This window comes from Ursus americanus, chromosome 15, assembly GCF_024610735.1.
Source record: "Ursus americanus isolate L20-20 chromosome 15, mUrsAme1.1.p, whole genome shotgun sequence".
Taxonomy (NCBI): Eukaryota; Metazoa; Chordata; class Mammalia; order Carnivora; family Ursidae; genus Ursus; species Ursus americanus.
In genome coordinates, this window is record NC_142141.1 from 23,419,535 (window position 1) to 23,440,862 (window position 21,328).

General features: G+C 45.8%; 1 protein-coding gene across 1 annotated transcript in view; it reads left to right on the forward strand.

Annotated features, from left to right (window-relative positions):
• The window catches only part of FAT2 (FAT atypical cadherin 2), a 60,225-nt gene that overhangs the window by 24,222 nt on the left and 14,675 nt on the right, over positions 1-21,328 (forward strand). The window contains exons 10-18 of the mRNA XM_045815369.2: positions 1,254-1,450; positions 3,588-3,741; positions 5,594-5,827; positions 7,970-8,353; positions 10,303-10,517; positions 11,487-11,624; positions 12,218-12,361; positions 14,938-15,135; positions 18,572-19,382. Of these exons, the coding sequence (XP_045671325.2) occupies positions 1,254-1,450; positions 3,588-3,741; positions 5,594-5,827; positions 7,970-8,353; positions 10,303-10,517; positions 11,487-11,624; positions 12,218-12,361; positions 14,938-15,135; positions 18,572-19,382 (2,475 nt within the window). The remainder of the gene's footprint in view (positions 1-1,253; positions 1,451-3,587; positions 3,742-5,593; positions 5,828-7,969; positions 8,354-10,302; positions 10,518-11,486; positions 11,625-12,217; positions 12,362-14,937; positions 15,136-18,571; positions 19,383-21,328) is intronic.

Genomic DNA, 21,328 nt, shown 5'->3' on the forward strand with positions numbered 1-21,328 from the left:
AGGGAGATACTATAAATGCTCTCAGTTAGCTTCTAGAGGATGAAGAAGACATCAATAATGGTGTGATCCCTGAAAACTCTGTCATTTGACTGTCCTTGTGGAGCGTATTCTGCCTAGAGCAAGCTGTGGATACTAGAAACACTCCTTAAGTCAATCACAAGATTTAAGTGTTAGAGTGAAAACACTTCTATAGATATGATTCCAGCTCAATCCCCTCATTTCAAACACAGGAAAACCAAAGCGCAGATAGGTGCAGAAACTCAACCAAGGTCACCCTCCAAGCTTGAGTCAGATCTGGGATTAAAACCACACCCTATGAGCTATTTTCCCCAGTGGATACCTATTGCAAACCTAAATCACCCCAACCCCTGTCCAGTGGCTGAACCAGCTAGCCAGTGGCCAAAAAAGAGTTTCTTTACTTCTCAATGTCCCTTTCTCCCTCTCCCGGGTGCCATGTCATCCCATCCCCATAGACATGGCTCCTTCTGCTATCACAGCTCTCTAACAGGAAGTTAATGAACCTGAAGTTCCAACCAAGAATCATAGACTCCTATGGAAACAGATCCTGGATCAGAGTCATTTGAAATATGGAAACTTAGGGAGATAGACTTTTATCATCTAATAAAACCAGACTCTAAAAAACACAAAGTCTTAACATCTTTGAGTAATAGAATAAATATCAATAGATCATCAATTCCTGGAATAGTTGAGTCTTGGAACTCTGGAATCTTGGAATCTCATAAATCCATCTCCTCTATCAGTGATTGGTGTCAAGGAAAGATGACTCAGAAGCAAACCTAGTGATTCATGGGAACCTCCACTTAGTCTGTGTCCTCATTTGCAAATTAAAACCTCAGAGAGCTTAGTGTTGTCAATCACTTCCCACTCCTCCACTGTTGAACAGATACTAGATATCAGAAGGTTCTTGTATAAAATTGAAATGTGCTTCCTTTTAAGTTCCCCCAGTGCTTTCCAAAGAACAAAAAAATAAGAAACCTGCTCCTGAGCTATATATTTTAGAGTGGAGTTTCTCACAGTGATAATTCCATTTAATAGGAGGCCTTTGAAGTCAGAAGAACCTTCAAAACACCAAATAACTGACTCAATATAGAACGGTGGGTCCCTAGTTAAGGCAGGAGATTTCTGTCTTTCCTAGCAATCCTAAAAAAAGTGTCCTGTGGGCAGCCACCTATGGAACAAACCTGGTTCATTCCTATTCCTTGACTTCTGGAAGCTCTGTTCTATCTTTTTAGAGGGAGATCCCTTGGGCCAGTTTGGCATCAGCCAAGCTGGAGATAAGTGGAGGATTTTCTCAAGGAAGACCCTGGACCGTGAGCACATGGCCAAGTACTTGCTCAGAATCACTGCTTCCGATGGCAAGTTCCAAGCTTCGGTCCTTGTAGAGATCTTTGTCCTGGACATCAATGATAACAGCCCGCAGTGCTCACAGGTGAGAGCCTTGTGAGGATGAGGTGGCATTGGAGGCAAAGAAGCTGGAGTGAAGGCCAAGAGGAAGGAGAAAGGCTGGGCATCTCTGAGGCTGGGCATCACTGATCAGCCCTGGCTTCTCCCCAGCTAGCCTCAGACTAGTGCCCTAGGCAGGCATTCTAGGCAATTCTTCCCCTCCACCCCTGGCATAAGGATGTCACCAAGCTCTTTAGAACGCTTGGTCCATACTTCTCCCCCTACACTCCCTTCAAAAGTCTACTTCTCTACAAAATACATCCAGAAGTAAAGTAACTTCTTCATTCTCCAGTCTGCTGTGCCCAGTGGGAAACCCCACCACCACTCAGCTTGTTAGCATAGCTCATTATCAAATACATCCAAAGAGAACTGCCCCCAGAGACAGCTCACACTAACCCCATGCCCATATTATGCACATCCCCACATCTACATGGGTAAAACAAACCACCACAGATGCCTCCTTGAGGTTATATGTACACACAAACATGCAGACAGGCAGTTACCGTTTTTGCTTCCTTTGCAACCCTAAATTTCCCGTGAAAACAAATGTTGAATGGTGGTGGTGGTATGTGTGTGCTTGTCTGTGTGTGTTAGGAAAGGAACTGTGTTCTTAGAGGACATAAATGAACAATCATTGTCCCGGAGGCTTTGCGTTTAAACATATTTTTAAAAACACAGTAAATAATTTTTAACTTTGGGAGATTTGCATTACCTCAAAATTTTCAGATAAAGTTAAACTATTAACATTTTACTCTTGTAACATTTTAAATAACAATAATTCAAATTTATGTAAAATCCAGCCATTCAGTATATATACATAAATGCAAACTTACACACACTCCCCCATATACACATACACAGAGGATCATCTATAACTCTATATATACATGCAGATACCAATATGTATATACACACAGATCCATAAGCATACACCTACATACTCACAACATTCATCCATCTGTATACCCATCCATATATGGAAGTATACATATATGACTCACACAAACATACTTACACGTGCATTGCATATATACACTTCACTTATTTGCACAGATATATGCAACACAGACCTTATAACACAAAAAAATACATATGTCCCATCACCTTTTCTTCCTCTGTCTTTTACACTCCAACCACATAAAATCATAGTAGAAAAACAGAACCTATGTTATCAGGATGCATGGAAAATGCCTTTGCAGGATCCAAGATGACCACCTTTTGGGTGGTCTCAGAAGAGCAGCGTTTTTGGGGAGGAGGGTGGCCATCCTTTCCCCTTAGCCATCCTTATAACCAGCCTGCATCCTCCCCATGCTGGAAGAGGCCGGGATCAAACCTACCCTGGCCTTCCCAGGGGTGGTCAACAGCATCACTAGAGCCAGGAAAAAGAGACCTGGGGAGTCTTTCTCTACACAGCCTACCCAGGCCCAAAGCCTCCATCCAGAGGACATACAGGGGTTCATACTCACCCACACCCTACAGTGGGGGAAATCAGTTTGCTTGGAGCCTGTGCCCAGAGACAGCAGCTATAGAAACACTGGGCTTCCAGGGAGCTCCAGCCTTTTCCCTGTGCCACATCCCCTGCTATGAAAGTACCTGCAGCACTTTGGAGGGTGGGTCAGGCCCTGTGGGCCATTGGGGTCCAGACCTGACTTAAACAGTCAAGGGTCTGTCTTGGGGTGTAGGCAGGGGGTGAGCCTGACAGCATGGCCTCACCACAGAGACCAGGATGCCTGGCCTGGAGTGAGTGGCTTGGCCTGACACCTTCCAGAATGCCTCATATCGGGCCCATCTCATCAAACTCACCCAGAAGCCTCAAAGAGTCCCTGTGGAGTAGGTGGTAGCTTGTCCTTCTAGTGTGGGTTTTCAGTGGTGGAATTTCTCTCATTCTGTCTTTTCTGACTAGTCCTCTTGTCATCCTGCTCCTTGTTTTTAATCTCCATTTCCTTGCATGTTTCATCTTATTCTCTCTGTTTCACCCCTGCCCTGTTTCTCTCTCTTTCCCTCTCCCCATCTTGCTCTCTGATCTCTCTCTCTCTCTGCTTCTGTCTCCCTCTCTATCATTTGGCTTCTCTCTCGATCTAGATGTATCTCCCACAATCTCCTTCTTTGTTTTCCATTTCCAGCTTCTCTACACTGGCAAAGTCAGTGAAGATACATCTCCAGGACACTTCATTTTGAAAGTTTCTGCAACAGACTTGGATTCTGATACCAATGCTCAGATCACATATTCTCTGCATGGTCCTGGGGCAGATGAATTTAAGCTGGATCCTCATACAGGTGGGTTTCCTGAGCTTCAGGATCAAACTAAGAACTTATTAATGAATAACAGTGCCCAATACCATGCTAGGTTCCTTGGAGAAGAAACAGGGATTCACCTATCCATCTATCCATTCACTCAGCAAACATACTGGCACCATGTACCAAGCATTGTACTAGATGGTGGGGACGTAATCAACAGACAGATAAGAACTGGGTCTGTGGGAAAGGTAGTCATTGAATCAGTGGTTTGAAATTTGCTGAGTTAAGAAAAAATGCAGGATGCTAAGGGGAGGTTTGACAGGAGTGGGGAGGGAGGCTTGGGAGCAGAGTTAAGGGAGTACTAGGGATGGATACTTAAGGCAGAAAGAGAATTTATACACGGACTTTGTTTTAGGGAAGAGTATATACATCTGAGGTCCTGATGGAAGGCCAGAAACTGGTGCACAAAGGGGAGGAGAGAGGCCAAGGGGTGGGGGTGGGGGTGCAAATCCCTCCTTTAGAGCCATTAGAGAATTTAGGCAGGTGAGCTTCATGGTCAAGGACATGATCTCAAGATGCATATGTTGCAGACCTCAATGTATTATTGTAAAAATCCCAAGAGATGAAGTATATAGAAGTCTAGCTCAGATCTGGCACATAATAAAAGTTCAGTAGATATGGTTGCCATTGTCATTATTATTAGAGGACAAAGCACAGAGGTGGAAGCAGAGAGCCCTGCAGGGTAGACCACCAATGCCTAGGAGAGGTTGGGCTGTGAGAGTCTGGTGGAGAAGACAGCGTGAGTCTGCTTCCTTTGGAAGAGCAGCCCCACAGTGGGATCCCTGTCTTGCTGCTATGGGGGAGGGCGTGGGGACAGGCAACTCAGAAGGCCAAGGTCACAGAGGGCCAGCTGCTGAACTTGGCTTAGAACCAGTAGCTCAAAGGATGGCTTGGAGATTCCTGAGCTGGGAGGTGGCAGGTGAGAGTGGTGTCCCAGGAAGCTGTCTGGACAGATAAGAGACAACATTGTCCTTTCTCATTCCAGCATGGGCATGCTGAGTCACCCCAGGTAGGTTACCTAATCTCTCTCTGATGCTGTTTTTTCAGCTGCAGGATGATTGGTGGGGTCTTAAAAAAAAAAAAACTGGGTGGTTTTTCTCAATATAGAAATAATACATGCTCGTTGTACAAAAATACAAACACTGTAGGTGTGTATTATGCAGAAATTGGAAAGTCTATATGATAACCAGCCCCTCCTCAAAGATAAGCACTCTAGAATACTATTTTGTGACTTTTTTTTTTTTCTTCACATAGCAACACCTTGGAAGTAATAACAAGGCATTACATAAAACTCTATTGTAATTCCTTCTGGGCTGCACAGTATTTTACTGTATGGCTAAACCATAATATATTCAACCAGTCCCTTTTTGAGAAAGACATACAGGGTCTTTTCAGTATGCTGCTATTATAAACAATGCTGCAGAGAATATCTTTATATACATATTTTTATCCTTGGGTGGATTATTCCGTAGGATATACTCCTAGATGTGTAATTGTGGACCAAAGGATAAACACATTTTATGTTTTGTTAGAAATTGCCTCCTTGCCCTATAAAAATGTTGTGCCTCTTTGTAACTTGTTGGTGAGGATCTTAAATTGATGATATGGTGGTGGAGCGCATCTGGAGAATTAGGGAGGTAGGCAGGTGTGGTTCACTGAACTCCTTTCCTAACTGTATGTAGGCAGGACTGACCCTTTTTCTCTGACCCCTTTTTGTCACAGAGTGACAAAACCCTGTGTGCCTGTGGTTGTCTTGCATAGATACCTACAAGGCAAGTGCTGGAGTAATGTCCCCCAGGGAAAGCTCACCTGCTGTCGTTTCTCCGGCCAGGGGAGCTGACCACCCTTACACCCCTGGACCGAGAGAAGAAGGATACGTACAGCCTTGTTGCCAAGGCAACGGATGGAGGTGGCCAATCATGCCAGGCAGACGTGATTCTCCATGTGGAGGATGTGAATGACAACGCCCCCCATTTCTTCCCCAGCCACTGTGCTGTGGCTGTCTTCGACAACACCACAGTTAAGACCCCTGTGGCTGTGGTGTTGGCCCGGGATCCTGACCAAGGTGAGGAGAAGGATTGGAGGCCATTCGCTCACAGGGTCACCTGGGGTGAGGGTTTGGTTCTTTGTGTATTGATCTGGGATGCAGCAAGGACTCTGCCTCCTTCCTGAGTCTATGAACACTCACAAGAAGAAAATGTTTGCCCACAAACCACATACCTAAGTGCTAGGTGACAAAAGATTTGGGCAATGTTTTGAGGCTGGTACAGGGCCTTTCAGCCTCATTGTTTCTCACTGGCTCTCAGGCCTGGAGCCCTTTCAATTCTGCCATTTGCCCTCAAGGACATTTTAAATACAACATCTAATCTGAAATACACCAATCAGAACTATTCAACTCCAATTAATTTGCCACAAGAAAGGAATTTTTGGCACAAACTCTACTAAGCCTATTAAGTTTTAATCCATTTTCTATACAATAAAGCAGCATCATTTTCAGTATTTTCCATTTGAATTTTAATGACATTATTTGCACTAGAGTTAATTCCTTTTCTTTAGAATTTATAAGGCAAATTAGGTATTTGTTCCATATTGTACCAATTATAACTTCTGCTACCATAAAGCATTTTTTTGTGTGTGCATATATACGTGTATATATATTTATATATATACAGCACATATGTCCAATTTTCTTGAGTTTTAGCTTGGCATTGAAGGAGATGTGAGATTTTTGGAGGGATGTAGGGGTTCTAGAGAGGGCAAATAGAGCAGAGGCATCTAAGGCTATTAGGCCCTATAGTGCTCACTAGCTAGTACTTGAACACTTCCAGGGACAGGAGGCTCCCTACTCCATAGGCAACTACTCACCTACCTTCCATGGTACCTCCCTACTTCCTAGCAGCTCCCTACTGACCTTCTGTGGTACCTCAGATAATTATCAAGTGCTACCTATTTTGAGCTGGCACCCATCAGTCCTGGTCCGGCCCTTTGTAGTCATATACATCTTCTAGACTTCCACCCACGATGGCCCTTCCAAGGCTGGGAGGTGGTGATTATCTGCTCCAGCCCCAAGCTTTCCTTTCTGGGTACAGGAGACCTAGTTTCTTCAATAACATGCTTCTACTCACACCTTCTTTCTAGGACACATCCAGTGGCCTTGTACCAGTTTACCACTAATCCTTCAAAAGTGTTATTATTCTACTCCAAATATTCCACCCAGATATTCCAATGTCGCCTGACCAGAAGCTCCCTTTCTCTAGAAAAATTATGGTCTTTCCAGAAAAATGTATATATGGGGGAATTGCATGGTATGCACATTTAATTTATGTAAATTCCACTATTCTAATTGGCAGTTCCTGCCACCATTCCACCACAAGGGTGTGTATCTCCATGTCTATATGAGATGTGAGACCCTCAGCCTCCGGGCATGCCTTCCTCCCACTGGGTGAGGATCTCACTGCTAAGCATTCAGTACTGGTGTTCTTCATACACAATGGCCCCTACTGCTTCATCTCGTACACAACCAAAGAACATAACAGAATCTGAGCCAAGACCTTTCCATGGGTATGTGTGTTTCCTTAACTTTTTATTTTGACATAATTATAGACTCCTAGGAAGTTGCAAAAATAGTACTGAGAGGCCCCTGCACCGCTCAGCCAGCTTCCCCCAATGGTGGCATTTTAGCTGTCGCAGGAAACTGGTAATGGGACATTACTGGTAACCAGACTATAAGCCTTATTCAGATTTCACTAGTTTTTATATGCACTCATTTGAATGTGTGCATGTGAGCACATGTCTGTGTGTATAGATCTATTCAATTTTATTCAATTTTAACTCACATAGAGCGTCGTGTAACCACCACCACCATCAAGATATAGAATTGTTCTATCAAACCGAGGAACTAACTCTCTATTGATGGTTTTGACCTCGCACAAGTTTCATTTTATGAGCTGGCCCTGGACTCTAATCCCCACGTAAACATTTTCAGATAATTTTATAGGTTTGCAGATGCCCCAGCCCCAGAAGCTTTCTATGAGGCCTTGAACCCCCTGGTGAAGAATCTCCCACTGAAAGATTCTCACTCTTAACACAGCCTGAGCATATTAGCCTTTATGGGGACCCCAGGCCCTCCTGCGGCTAGAAAGCTCACTGCAGGTGGGGCCAGAGGAGGGTCTCTCAATATGAACCATGCCCTTGGTCTCCCCAACAGGTGCCAATGCCCAGGTGGTTTACTCTCTGACGGACTCTGCTGAAGGCCATTTTTCCATTGAGGCCACCACGGGTGTGATTCGGCTGGAGAAGCCACTACGGGTCAGGCCACAGGAAGCACTGGAGCTCACTGTCCGTGCCTCTGACCTGGGAACCCCGATACCACTGTCCACTCTGGGCACAGTCACTGTCTCAGTGGTAGGCCTTGATGACTATCTGCCTGTGTTCCTGAACACTGAGCATAGTGTGCAGGTACCCGAGGACGCCCAGCTTGGCACAGAGGTGCTGCAGCTGGCCACCCTCACTCGCCCCAGCGCCGAGAAGACTGGCTACCGTGTGGTCAGCGGGAACGAGCAGGGGAGGTTCCGCCTGGATGCCCGCACAGGTGAGCCAGTGCCTGAGGCAGCCCCACCCCCTACATGCACCTGCACACACAGGGTCTTGGGGAACACTGACTTCTTCACATATGGGGTGTGTGTACCCCATGCAGACCCTCCCAGGGCAAAACCCTTTGGTTCGTTCTTCATGCTGTATCTCTCCAGGTCCCACGTCCCTCTTCCACCATGGGGCCAGCTTATGTGGGGAACCCCTTTATTCCTTCACGTCCCCATCCAGGATGTTCAGCAATGCACTCTCCTCTTACAGTTTGTAGTTTCATGGTCCCAGCTCAGGCCCAGCCCTTGGAGGCTGAGGCCACTCTCTGTCCTTGGCTGACGAAGCACTTGCTGGAATCTGGGGCATAAGCTTCCCAGGGCAGGGCTACCTGCTTCCCTCCTACAGCCCTCCCCAATTATCCCAGCACCCCCGATTCTCCCCTTATTCTCATGAAGAGAACTAGGAAACGGTCTCTTCTTTCCTCTTAGCCACAGAAGAGTCTAAGTCAGACTCACAGAACCTCGTGGAAGGGCCTCAGAGGCTGCCCAGGTCAGATTCCTTCCCAAAGCACCCTTGCAATCATACTCTCTACCTCCTAGAGCAGCTGTCTTATTGTCAAGCAGTATTTTTTAATGGTTTACTATGGAGACTCTAAACATATAAAAAAAATAGAGAGGACAGTGTCATGAACCCTATGTTCCCATCACCCAGCTTCTGTAATTGTCAACGTATGCCCGTCTGATTTCACATTTGCCCTTTGCCACCACCCCCACGCATACATATTGCATTTGGTTGACAGGCAGTATTTTAAGTTAATTTCTAACATTTTCCTCTCCCTTTCTATTCTCCCCCACACCTAACTAATGAAACTTGGGTTATGTGTCAGGCAGAATTTTTTCTATTTTGGATTGACTAGTAGCTTTATCTTTTTGATGTCATATATCTCTCTAGCCCCTATATTTCTTATAAATGACATTTGGATTAAAGACCTTGATCAGGTTCAAGCTTAATTTCATGGCAACAGTGCTTCATGGATGATGCTGGGTTGTAGTTGGCACTCTGTTGGGAGGCATATAAAAACTGATAGGTTTTCCTGAGGTTAAGATTGACAATGGGCTTGCATGTTGTCAGCCTGAGCCATCCATTATAGAGTTCTTCATCAGCTGTCCTTCTCATGGTTTTAGCAACCTTAGATGATTATTTCCTAGATACATTATTTCATTAGGGGGGCAAAATGGTGATCTTCTGATTTTATCATTCCTCATTTATTTACTAACTGAAACTCTTTCATAAAGAAGAGTTTTCTACCATTAAATATTTGGTTATCCAGGAACAGTATGATAAATCCTTATTTTTTTCCAAATTTCAGAAAAATAAATCTATGCCCTAGCAGTTCATTCAACAATTTTGGGTATTATAATACTCTTTATAATCTAAGTTTTGTCATTTACTAGCTGGGTGAACTTGGGCAGGTCACTTACCTGTTGGGAGCATCAGTTGACTCACTTAGAAAATGTGAACCACAGTTGTTCCTACTCTACAGAATTATTATTGATCTACATGAGAAAGATTTAATATTATAGATTTAAAGGAGACTTCAACGAAATATTATAGAAATAAATGATGGAAACACTACTGTTGAGATGGCAATAACGAAGATGAGAGGAGATGGAGGAGGGGGAAGGTAATGGGGAAACAAAACAAAGAGGGTGATGTAAAAGATGAAGGATAAGATGATGGAGGAGATGAAAGAGATGATGGAGGACATGGTGGAGATGATGGAGATGGTGGAGGAGAAAATGGAAGAGATTATGGAGGAGATAGAGGAGATGATGGAGGAGATCTGTCTGTCCCAACCCTGTTGAGCTGCCTCTCCTGGGGTTTGGCTCAAGACCCCTCAGACCTCTGCCTTTGCAGTCCCAAATGCTTCATTGCTCCCATCATCTCTTGTTTCCTCAGGGATCCTGTATGTCAACAAGAGCCTGGACTTTGAGACAAGCCCCAAGTTCTTCCTATCCATAGAATGCACCCGGAAAGGCTCTTCCTCTCTCAGTGACATGACCACAATCGTGGTCAACATCACTGATGTCAATGAACACCGACCCAGATTCCTTCAGGATCTGTACAGCACAAGGGTCTTAGAGAATGCCATCGTAGGTGACGTCGTGCTCACAGTAAGGACCCACAACTTTGCCCTTTGGGGGGCATGGACTTGGATGGGTTTTTATCCCCCCCACATGTCTACAAGCATGGGTTAGTTTATCAATTTATACACAATACACTTAACTCTGACTTGCAGCCACTTGGCCAAACTGTTTCTCATGACAGAGGGTCTCAGGGCTATGTTTGATAAGGTCTAGATCAGGTATTGATAGAACGGGGCATAGGAGAGACCCCAGAGGACTACCGGAGGCTCCAAGGTCTGGGAAGGGCCTGGAGTATTAGTGTTGTGTAGGGGGAGAAGCACCAAATAACACCTCTTTGCATTTAAACATGTAATTGCTCCCCACTACATAGAGTGAAAACAAACTCTGTATGCCCATATTTAAGGTTCTCTATGACCCCTCTTTATTCTGCCTTCTGGTCTTATCTCCTTCTACTCTCTGACACGCATCCTATGCTCCAACCACACAGGAAGTTGAGCCTTTCTTTAAACAGTCTCTGCACTTTCACACATTCTGGGTTCAAGCCTGGAATATTGGCTCCATTCCCAGAAGCCCTCCTTATCCTTCTGAGGCTTATGAATGCTTTGCTAATCTTCCCAGGTAGAATTTACCACCTCATTCTCTGTGCTCTCTTAAGGCTGATCATACTTTGCCCCAAATTAGAATTACCAATAAAATTAGACATTAAACTTCCTGTGTGCATATTCATTTTGGCACATCCCTCACCTACTACTTCAGGACCTAGCACCCTGCCAGTATGAGTGAATGAGTAAATGAATGAACCATGGCATGCTGAAATCTATACTGGGATAGAAAATGAAGACATTCCTTTGGTAGGGATGACTGTGGTCCAGGGACTGCCCGCCTAATGGGAGTCATTGGAGTGGGGACATAGCTGTCTCCTTGTACTCCTAGGGGCCAATATTCCTTTCTGGTCCCTCTTGCCCTCGATTAACAACTACCCTCCCTCTGCTGCAGGTGTCAGCGACTGATGAAGATGGACCTGCAAATAGTGTCATCACCTACAGCCTGATAGGAGGGAACCAGCTTGGGCACTTCTCTGTCCACCCCAAGAAGGGGGAGCTACAGGTGGCCAAGGCCCTGGATTGGGAACAGGTGAGTCATGTGGGAGGGGCACAATCTAAGTTTATCAGAGCAGAGATATGGCCCTGATGCAGGTCCAGAGGATGAACTGTGGTCAACACCCCTGCTGACTTCTCCAGACTTGTACTCAGTGTCCCACACTTGTTTTCCCTGTGTGGTCTCTGTGGTCTGTGAGGCCAGAGGCAGGAGAGGACTAAGTGACCCTTAACCTTGACTGGAAGAGCTCAGGCTAGCTGCTTACTATTGACCAGGAATCATTAGATCATTATAGTAAATTATCATTTATTGAGCACAGGATCTGTGCCAGGAACTTTGCTAAGTGCTTTGTATACATTATGCCATTTGGTACTTAAATTAATCCTAGTGGGTGGGTCCTGATATCCTCACAGATGTTTAGTCATCTTCCCAAGTTCTCACAGGTGGTAAGCGGTGGAACTGGAAATCAAACCTATTTCTTCCTGGTCCAAAACCTGGACCCTAAAATAGCATGGGTGGGTAATGGAGTCGGGCATAGGGGAGTGTCTCCATCTTATTTTTCTGAAAACATTAGTTGGGGCAGAACTGAGGGGTCTTATTGCTAACTCTCCACTGCCATCTTGCTATAGACTCCTAGCTATTCCCTGAGGCTCCGAGCCACAGACAACGGGCGGCCTCCACTGCATGAGGACACAGACATTGCTATCCAAGTGGTTGATGTCAATGATAACCCACCGAGATTCTTCCAGCTCAACTACAGCACCTCTGTCCAGGTACACTTGAGCTTCCAAAGACATCCTGAAGCCTTCCTCCCTTCGTTTCCCTCCTAATGGATGGTGCTCACCACCGCTATCAGTCTACAGTGGCTGTGACCTTGACACTGATATCCCTAATGGCAACACAGCCTGCTAAAGGGGACTATGAATTACGGAATTAAAAATAATCAGGCACTGTGCTAGGCACTTCCACATCCATTACCTCATTTGCGACTCACCCAGCTACATGAATCAGGTAGTACAGTAGTCCCCCCTTATCTGTGGTTTTGCTTTCTGTGGTTTCAGTCAGGCTGACGCCTCATCAACCACATTCCAGAAGCTGATGTTCCCTCTCTAACATATCATCACAAGGTCCATAGTAGCCTAATGTACATCACACATTCTGTGTGCCTATGTCACTCATCTCACTTCATCTCACCACATAGGCATCTTATCATCTGCACATCATCACAAGAAGAATGGGGGAGTACAGATATTTTGAGAAAGGGAGATCACACTCACATAACTATTATTATAGTATATTGTTATAATTTTCTATTTTATCATTAGTTATTGCTGTTAATCTCTTACTGTGACTAATTGATAAATTAAACTTTATCATAGAGATGTATGTATAGAAAACTCAGTATAAATGATGTGATACTATTCATGGTTTCAGGTATCCACTGGGAGTCTTAGAACATATCACTGTGGATAAGGGGGCCTACTCTGCCCACTTTACGGATTTTTTAAATGGAGGTACAGAAATGTACCATACCTAGGGGCGCCTGGGTGGCTCAGTCGTTAAGTGTCTGCCTTCGGCTCAGGGTGTGATCCTGGCGTTCTGGGATCGAGCCCCACTTAAGGTCCTCTGCTGGAAGCCTGCTTCTTCCTCTCCCATTCCCCCTGCTTGTGTTCCCTCTCTCGCTGGCTGTCTCTATCTCTGTCAAATAAATAAATAAAATCTTAAAAAAAAAAAAAAGAAATGTACCATAGCTAAAATGTGGCAAACTTGGGATTTAAACCAGATGATTTTCCAGATCCCTGAGCTATTTCCATCATACCAATGGTTTACAAATGGGATCTGGAGATTGCCTAGGGATTCAATAGGAATTGTGACCATAAGATGTGAGGGAGTTGAGGAAGAGGATAGGAAGGGAGAATCCTGGGTCCTGCTATGTATCAGCCAGAGTCACTTCACTTTTACTTCTTTGTATATTATGAGTATTAGTTAGTTAGGATTCTTTGGCTGCCAATAACAGATTATCTGACTAAAATGTCATTAAATAATAAGGGTTTATTATTTCATATAACAAAAGGTGTGATGGTATTAAGTTCTATTCCAGAACTGGTTATTTTGGCAGAAAAACAGTATCACAGCTTTGGGCTAGCTTCTCTGAAATTCCCCCACCTTCATTCTCATGGTTAAAAAATGGCTGCTGCAGCTCCAGCATCATATCCTTGTCTAACCATCTTCAAAGGCAAACAGAAAAGGACTCCCGTCCCCCACCCCGGCCCCAGGATCTATTTTTATCAAAGAAGAAAGCTTCTCAGAACCCTCACCTGGTTGACTTCTCCAGTGATCAGAACCAGATTACATGATCACCATTAAACCAAAAACTGGCACAGGGAACCAGATTTTATAACTGACTTAGACCAATTATAATCTCCATCTCTCTCCTTTTTTTTTTTTTTTTTTGAGAGGGAGAGGGAGAGAGCATGAGTGGGGAGAGGCAGAAGGAGAGAGAGAATCTTAAGCAGCCTCCATGCCCAGTGAGCAGAGACTGAGGCAGGGCTCAATCTCACAACCCTGAGATCAGGACCTGAGCTGAAATCAAGAGTTGGACACTTAACCGCCTTGAGCCTCCCAGGTGCCCCAGTCCATCTCTTCTTAATGAGGGCATATCTTTTCTGAGGATATTGTTACCCCACACCTGAACAAAAGTCGGGTTTTGTAAGAAAGGAAGAGAGGAATGTCTGTTGGATAGGCAACCATTAGTTTCTGTCCATAAGATTGTTTGTAGATAAAATTTTGTTGCAAAAAAGACAGTTAACAACCACTGTGTTATAGATACTTAATTCCCACACTATAGAACAGAGACTTGAACAGTACCCAGGGAATCAATTTTTCTTAGTTGAATGCTTACTCATTTTTAATTTTTTTCGTTGAGTTGTGTGTTCCATTGGTCTTCTAAGCAGGAAACCATTTATAGGTGTTCAGTTGACCCTATGAATCACAAAAGTTCCGCATAGATCCCAGGCACTAACTAATTTATATACAAGAATTATCAGCTATGTGACCTTGAGCAAGTCACCTTCTATAGCATAAAGGGACTCTAAGGACCCTTCCTGCCTTAATGGGCTTTGTTTCTAAGACCCAGCACTGCCCTCAGGAAGCTCCTGATTTAGACTGGCGAAGCTAACAACAAATTCACAGGCTGGCAGAATGAATGAATGATAGCTCGAAGTTCAGACATAGCCTGAGAGCAGCCACAGTGCTGAGGACTCATCACAGATAAGGGGATCCAGAAAGATGCGAAAGGAAAGACTGGAGCTCATTTTGCTCTTTGATTTCCTGGCACGCTCTGTCTCAGGAGAACTCACCCATTGGCAGCAAAGTTCTGCAGCTGATCCTGAGTGACCCGGACTCCCCAGAGAATGGTCCCCCCTACTCATTCCGAATCACCAACGGGAATGATGGCTCTGCCTTCCGAGTGACCCCTGATGGATGGCTAGTGACCACTGTGGGCCTAAGCAGGAGAGTCCAGGAATGGTATCAGCTTCAGATCAAGGTAAGAGCTGGGTTGGGCCACTGCTGGTAACCACGGGGACAGTAATGTGCTGGCGAAAGCACTACCAGTGCTTGTATTATTAGGAGAAAATGTACAGAGCTCTTCCTAGGTGCTGGGGACTGGGCTAAGTGCATCACATGCATTACTGTATTAAACCCTCACAACATGCTTTAGGGAGGGGCAGTTAGCACCCCCACTTTAGAGATGTGGTAACTGAGGCACAGGGAGGTTGAGTGACTGGTAGTAATACTACCAATAAGTGGCAGAGGTGGGTTGCTTCAGACCAAATACTCTGACCCTGGAGCCTAACCTCTGAATTCCTGCACAGCTTCTGGGCAGAACAATATCCTCACCCTGGCTCTAACTCCTTGAGTTTGGCCAGGACAGCTCTCTGAACCTCACAGGAACTGGTGTGTGGTCCAAAATGGAGAAGATATATACATGTTTAGGGGTCGTGGTGGTATTGCAAAGGGTAGAGTGAGAATAGCCAAAGGTAAGTGGTCAAATGGTATTTAAACATTTGTTCTTCATTTTATTGTTTCAAAATCCCTTTCCTAAATCTCAAGTCCTAGTGAATCCTGTTATTCTGTGAACTTCTCTGGGCTCAGGATGATATATCTATTCATTCATCCAGCTAGCCAGTCAGTGATTTGCTAAGTCTTTCAACAAATATTGAGCACCCATCCTGTGCCAGGCCCTATGCTTGCTGCTAGTCATATAGCAAGGGGAAGTGAGGGGATGATCCCTGTCCATGTGGGCTTTTGATTCTAGTCATGGAGATAAACAATAAGCAGATGAAGAAAGAAAGCGATGAGAGGCTCATAAGGCACAAGGGAGCCATATTCAGAGTGTGGCTGCCATCATGAGGAAGGGACATTTGAGCTGGGACCTGCGGAGCCAGCCGTTTGAAAAACATACAGGAGAATGTCACAAGCAGGAACAAGATAAGCCAACATCTTGAGTTGGGAAGGAGCTTGAAGTGGATTGAGATGGGGCCAATATGGTCATCATAGTGATCTTAATAGGAATAAAGCTGAAGAAATGGGTTGTGTGGATCATGGAGGCCTCATAGCTTGGGTGACCATACTACTTGAGGTCTACACTGCGTCACACTTGAGAGGGAGAGAAGCACTAAAAAAAGTTTGGCGATCACCAAGCCACAACAGGATCAATCGGTAAAAAATCAAGACTGCTATGAGAAACAAACTGAGGACTTCAGAGGGGAGGGGGGTGGGGGAATGGGATAGACCGGTGATGGGTAGTAAGGAGGGCACGTATTGCATGGTGCACTGGGTGTTATACACAACTAATGAATCATCGAGCCTTACATCGGAAACCGGGGATGTACTGTATGGTGACTAACATAATATAATAAAAAATCATTTAAAAAAAAAATCAAGACTGATCTGGGCAAACCAGGATGTACAGCCACCCTAATTATAAGCCTTGCTAAAACTTTTAGTATTACTTCCAATTCCAGCTGGAGAGAGTGGTGCAGAAACCTTGAGCTGATAATGAAGATGCAAGAAGTGGACAGACTAGGGACAAGCTCTGCATGGAAATAACCAGGAGTCGGTGATAGACTGGATATGGGGAGAGAGAGAAGAATCAGGGGTGATTCCCAGGTTCCAGACTCTAGTGAAGACTGTGCGGTAGAGCCATTGCTGAGGCTGGAAGGATGGTGAGGTGGGGAAAGGACACGTTTATGGGGTAAAATGAGGACTCCGTTTCACACATGTCACCTTTTAGGTGCCCATGAGACATCGACATGAAGGTGTCCAGTAGGTAGTTGGGAATGGGAGTCTGCAGCTCAGGGGACAGGTGTGGGCTAACACAGAGGGTTCTCAAAGCTAAGGGCATGGACATGATTGCTTAGGAAACGATGAACTCTGTCTCCTGATCCAGACATAACTATTGGCATCACCGTCTCTTGCATTTGGCTTGTATGTCTGCTTTTGTTCACTGGGAGGCACTAGACGCCAGCAAAGAAACGGACTATGGACACAGGCTCAGATTCTGCTCTGGCCTTATCTGCTGTATGACCTTAGGCTAGTTACTTGACCTCTGAGCCTCAGTGATAGCTTTTGTAAAATGGGAGACTTTGTGGTATCTATCTCATAATAAAGGTTAGGGTTAGGGTTGATATGATATCTCGTATCATGCATCAGAAGCATTAGAAGTGACCAGGCATACAGTCTGCACTCAGATGATGCCAGCTATATGTTATACTTAGCAGCAGTATTAATTACTGTTGCTGCTATTGCTATCCCACCTTTGTTATACACAAATCCCAGCACTAGGTGTAATTTCACAACTTGTTCACTCACTCAAAGCACTGCAATACACGTGAACAAGGTATTACTGTACGGAAAGTTGTGGAGACCCCTGGTGACAGCTGTGAAAGTGATAAAGTCACTGAAGAAAACTTCGTCCTTGCTAATCTGGAAAGTTGCAGGGACGCTTGGCAAAATATGAAAGGAAAAGGCATTTTTTATTTACATTCTTTTCCTTGCTTAACTGAGGTCATAGCATGGCCTTGTTAAAACCTTCCATGGCTTTTCATGGCTCTGACATAAAACCCGACCTTGTGCTCCTCAGCCCATCAGTGACGGGGCGGCCTCCCTTGTGCCCCACTCTGGCCCTCAGCCCTGCCCACTCGCTCCAGCAGCCGTGGCCCTTCTGCCCCATCGAGCTCACCACATTCTTTCTACTCTGGGGCTTGACACTTGCTGTTCCTTTTGTCACCTCCGCTCCTCACCTCTTCTCATCCCTGAGGACTCAGTTCAAGTGTCACCTCATCCTCAAGTGTCATGACTTCCCTCCTACCTGATCTGAGTTAGGACCCTTTCACTCTTCAGATCTCTGTCCTATGCTCCATGTATCTCCTTTACAGCACTTTATCCATGTCTGACATTCTCTTGTTTATTTAGTAATGTACTGATGGTCTCTTTTCTCCCGATCACAGCAGAGGGCCTGGCCTGTAGAAAGCACTAAGTACTTGTTGGCTAGCCTGAGGAAGAAATGCACACCCTGACCCCAATCACACAGTAAAGGGGGATCCCAAAGACAACCTCCTTAGGCTGACAGGGGCCACAAAGAATGCATACTGGAATCATGAAGAGACATTTGATGACTCACTTAAAGAAAGAGACAGAATGAGGTACATTGGAGAGGAAGGAGGTGTGAGTGTGAGTGGCTGGAGAGATTTAGGAAGAGGCTCAGAGAGCTGTCAAGATGACGAAATGGAGTTAAGTTTTACTGTGTGGTATGGAATATAACTGCCTCCACAAGACCGTCAGTGCTTTGGAGTTACTGTTCTCTTTTTCGATTGTGATGTCTCAAGCAGAGAAACGTGGCTGCCCCAGGAGGCCCGGACTTGTTTGGGCCACAGACAGCTGCAGTCCTGTGGTAATGGCAGTGCTTGTTTTGCCCACAGGTGTCAGACAGTGGCATCCCTCCCCTCTCGTCTTCGACGTCCGTCAGAGTGCATGTCACGGAGCAGAGCCACTACCCACCCTCTGCCCTACCGCTGGAGATCTTCATCACCATCGGGGAGGAGGAGTTCCAGGGTGGTATGGTAGGCAAAATCCATGCCACAGACCGAGACCCACAGGACACACTGACCTACAGCCTGGCACAAGAGGACACCCTGGCCAGGCACTTCTCAGTGGGCGCACCTGATGGCAAGATTATCGCCGCCCAGGGCTTGCCTCGTGGCCGCTATGCATTCAACGTCACAGTTAGTGATGGGACCTTTACCGCCACTGCTGGGGTCCACGTCCATGTGTGGCATGTGGGGCGAGAGGCTCTGCAGCAGGCCATGTGGATGGGCTTCCACCACCTCACCCCGGAGGAGCTGGTGAGCGACCACTGGAGGAACCTGCAGAGGTTCCTCAGCAACAAACTGGACATCAAACGAGCTAACATCCACCTGGCCAGCCTTCAGCCTGCAGAGGCCACAGCTGGGGTAGATGTGCTCCTGGTCTTTGAGGGGCATTCTGGAACCTTCTACAAGCTCCAGGAGCTGGCATCCATCATCACTCGTTCAGCCAAGGAGATGGAGCACTTGGTGGGAATTCAGATGAGGTCAGCCATGCCTGTGGTGCCCTGCCAGGGCCCCAGCTGCCAGGGTCAAATGTGCCAAGAGACGGTGCACCTGGACCCCAGGGTGGGGCCCACATACAGCACAGCCAGGCTCAGCATCCTGACCCCACGGCACCGCCTGGAGAGGAGCTGCTCCTGCAATGGTGAGGAACGGGCTTCCCCAAGACAATCAGCACTGTAGGGCTCAGCCAGACTGACTGTAGGGATGGAGATCCCAGGGAGGCCCTATGAGGTAGTTACAGGGGAGTTTTAGCAGGGCTAAAGGCCACAGGCCACCACGGGATAGGTATTGGCCTCACAAAATCTAGTCATGGAATAGCACCCTACTCCTGGCCACTTTCTGGGGTTCCAAAAATAACGGTAAGGATACAAGAGGCAGTTAGCATGATGACTGAAACCCCAGAGTCCGGCATCAGACTGCCTGGGTTTAAATCCCAGCTCTGCCACTTGCTAGCCAAGTGACCTGGGAAAATTATCTAGCCTCTCTGTGTCTTTGGACTGTTATAGGGATTAAACGAGTGTTAAATATCAAGGACTTGTTTAGAAAAGTGCCTGATACAAAGAGAGGAAGCGGTCACTAACATGAGTTACTAATAGTACTACTATTATTACTATAGCCATATGGCTATAACCTCAAGACTTAGCTCAGATTTTAACTCCAGCTCCACCTCTTACTAGCTGTGTAACCTTGGGTTGGTTACTAAATCCTCTGAGCTGTAGATTCTCATCTATAAAATAATGAAAATATTATCATCTGCCTTCTGGAGTTGGTTTGGGGAGTAAATTACTTAATGGATATAAAAGCACTTAACCTTTGTCTGGCCCATAAGGACCTGTCCGTGATGGCTGTCATTCACATGGTAGCAGTCATTGCTAGGACTCTGCCATGTGCCAGGCATTATATATGTTACCTAAACTGATTGTCACCAACACCGTACGAAGCAGGGTTATTAGTTCCAACTACAGTTGAAACTGAGGGATGGGGATTCTTTTGGTTTACCTGAAACTGCACGGGCTCCAGTGAAGGGCTTGTTATCTAAATACCTGTGTGTCCCACGCTAAAGCCTGAGCTCTTCGCTGCACTCCATAGGGAGTCAGTTTCTTCCTGCAGATTCACCCCAACAACCCTGGCATCAAGAATCCATACCCTGGACCAGCTCAGGAGCATTGGCAAAAGGAAAATGACATTGTCTCCAGTTCATCATCACCCCCTGCCTGGCCTGGCCTACCCTTTATGGGTTCCCCCTGTTCTTTCTCTAAAGATTTGTGCACTTTCTCCAGTCCCACTGTATTTAGGTTGGGTGAGTTGCTCTTGGTGTGTGTGTGTTTATGGGGCGGGGGGTGGGGGTGTTTCCCTTCAGTGTCTCTTGCTCCAGAGTTGCCCACAAGGAAAGCTGTGATGGCTGAAGGTTCTCTCTTGGTCACCTGGCAAAAGACACCAGAGAGTCTAAAATCCATGCTTGTGCCACATCATCTGGGGAGTGTGGTTTTAAAGAGACTTGCTCCTGTGTGTCACCTCCAGAGTGTATTATTTAGAAGGTCTTGGGGGAGGCCTAGAATTGGCATTTTTTATGAAGTTTTTATTTTAATCCCAGTATTATAGCATACAGTGTTGTATTAGTTTCAGGTATACAATATAGCGATTCAACAATTCTGTACCTCACTCCGTGCTCATCACGATAATTGTACTTTTTTTTTTTTTTTAAAGATTTTATTTATTTATTTGACAGAGACAGCCAGCGAGAGAGGGAACACAGCAGGGGGAGTGGGAGAGGAAGAAGCAGGCTCATAGCAGAGGAGCCAGATGTGGGGCTCGATCCCATAACGCTGGGATCACGCCCTGAGCCGAAGGCAGACGCTTTAACAACTGCGCTACCCAGGCGCCCCACAATAATTGTACTCTTAATCCCCTTCACCTATTTCACCCATCCCCCATCCACTCCCCTCTGGTAACCATCAGTTTGTTCTCTATAGTTGACAGTCTGTTTCTTGGTCTCTCTCCCTCTCCCTCTCTCTCACTCTTTGTCTCCTTGGAATTGGCATTTTTTAACCAGCACCTCAGGCAATTCTGAAGCAAGTGGTCCAAGGG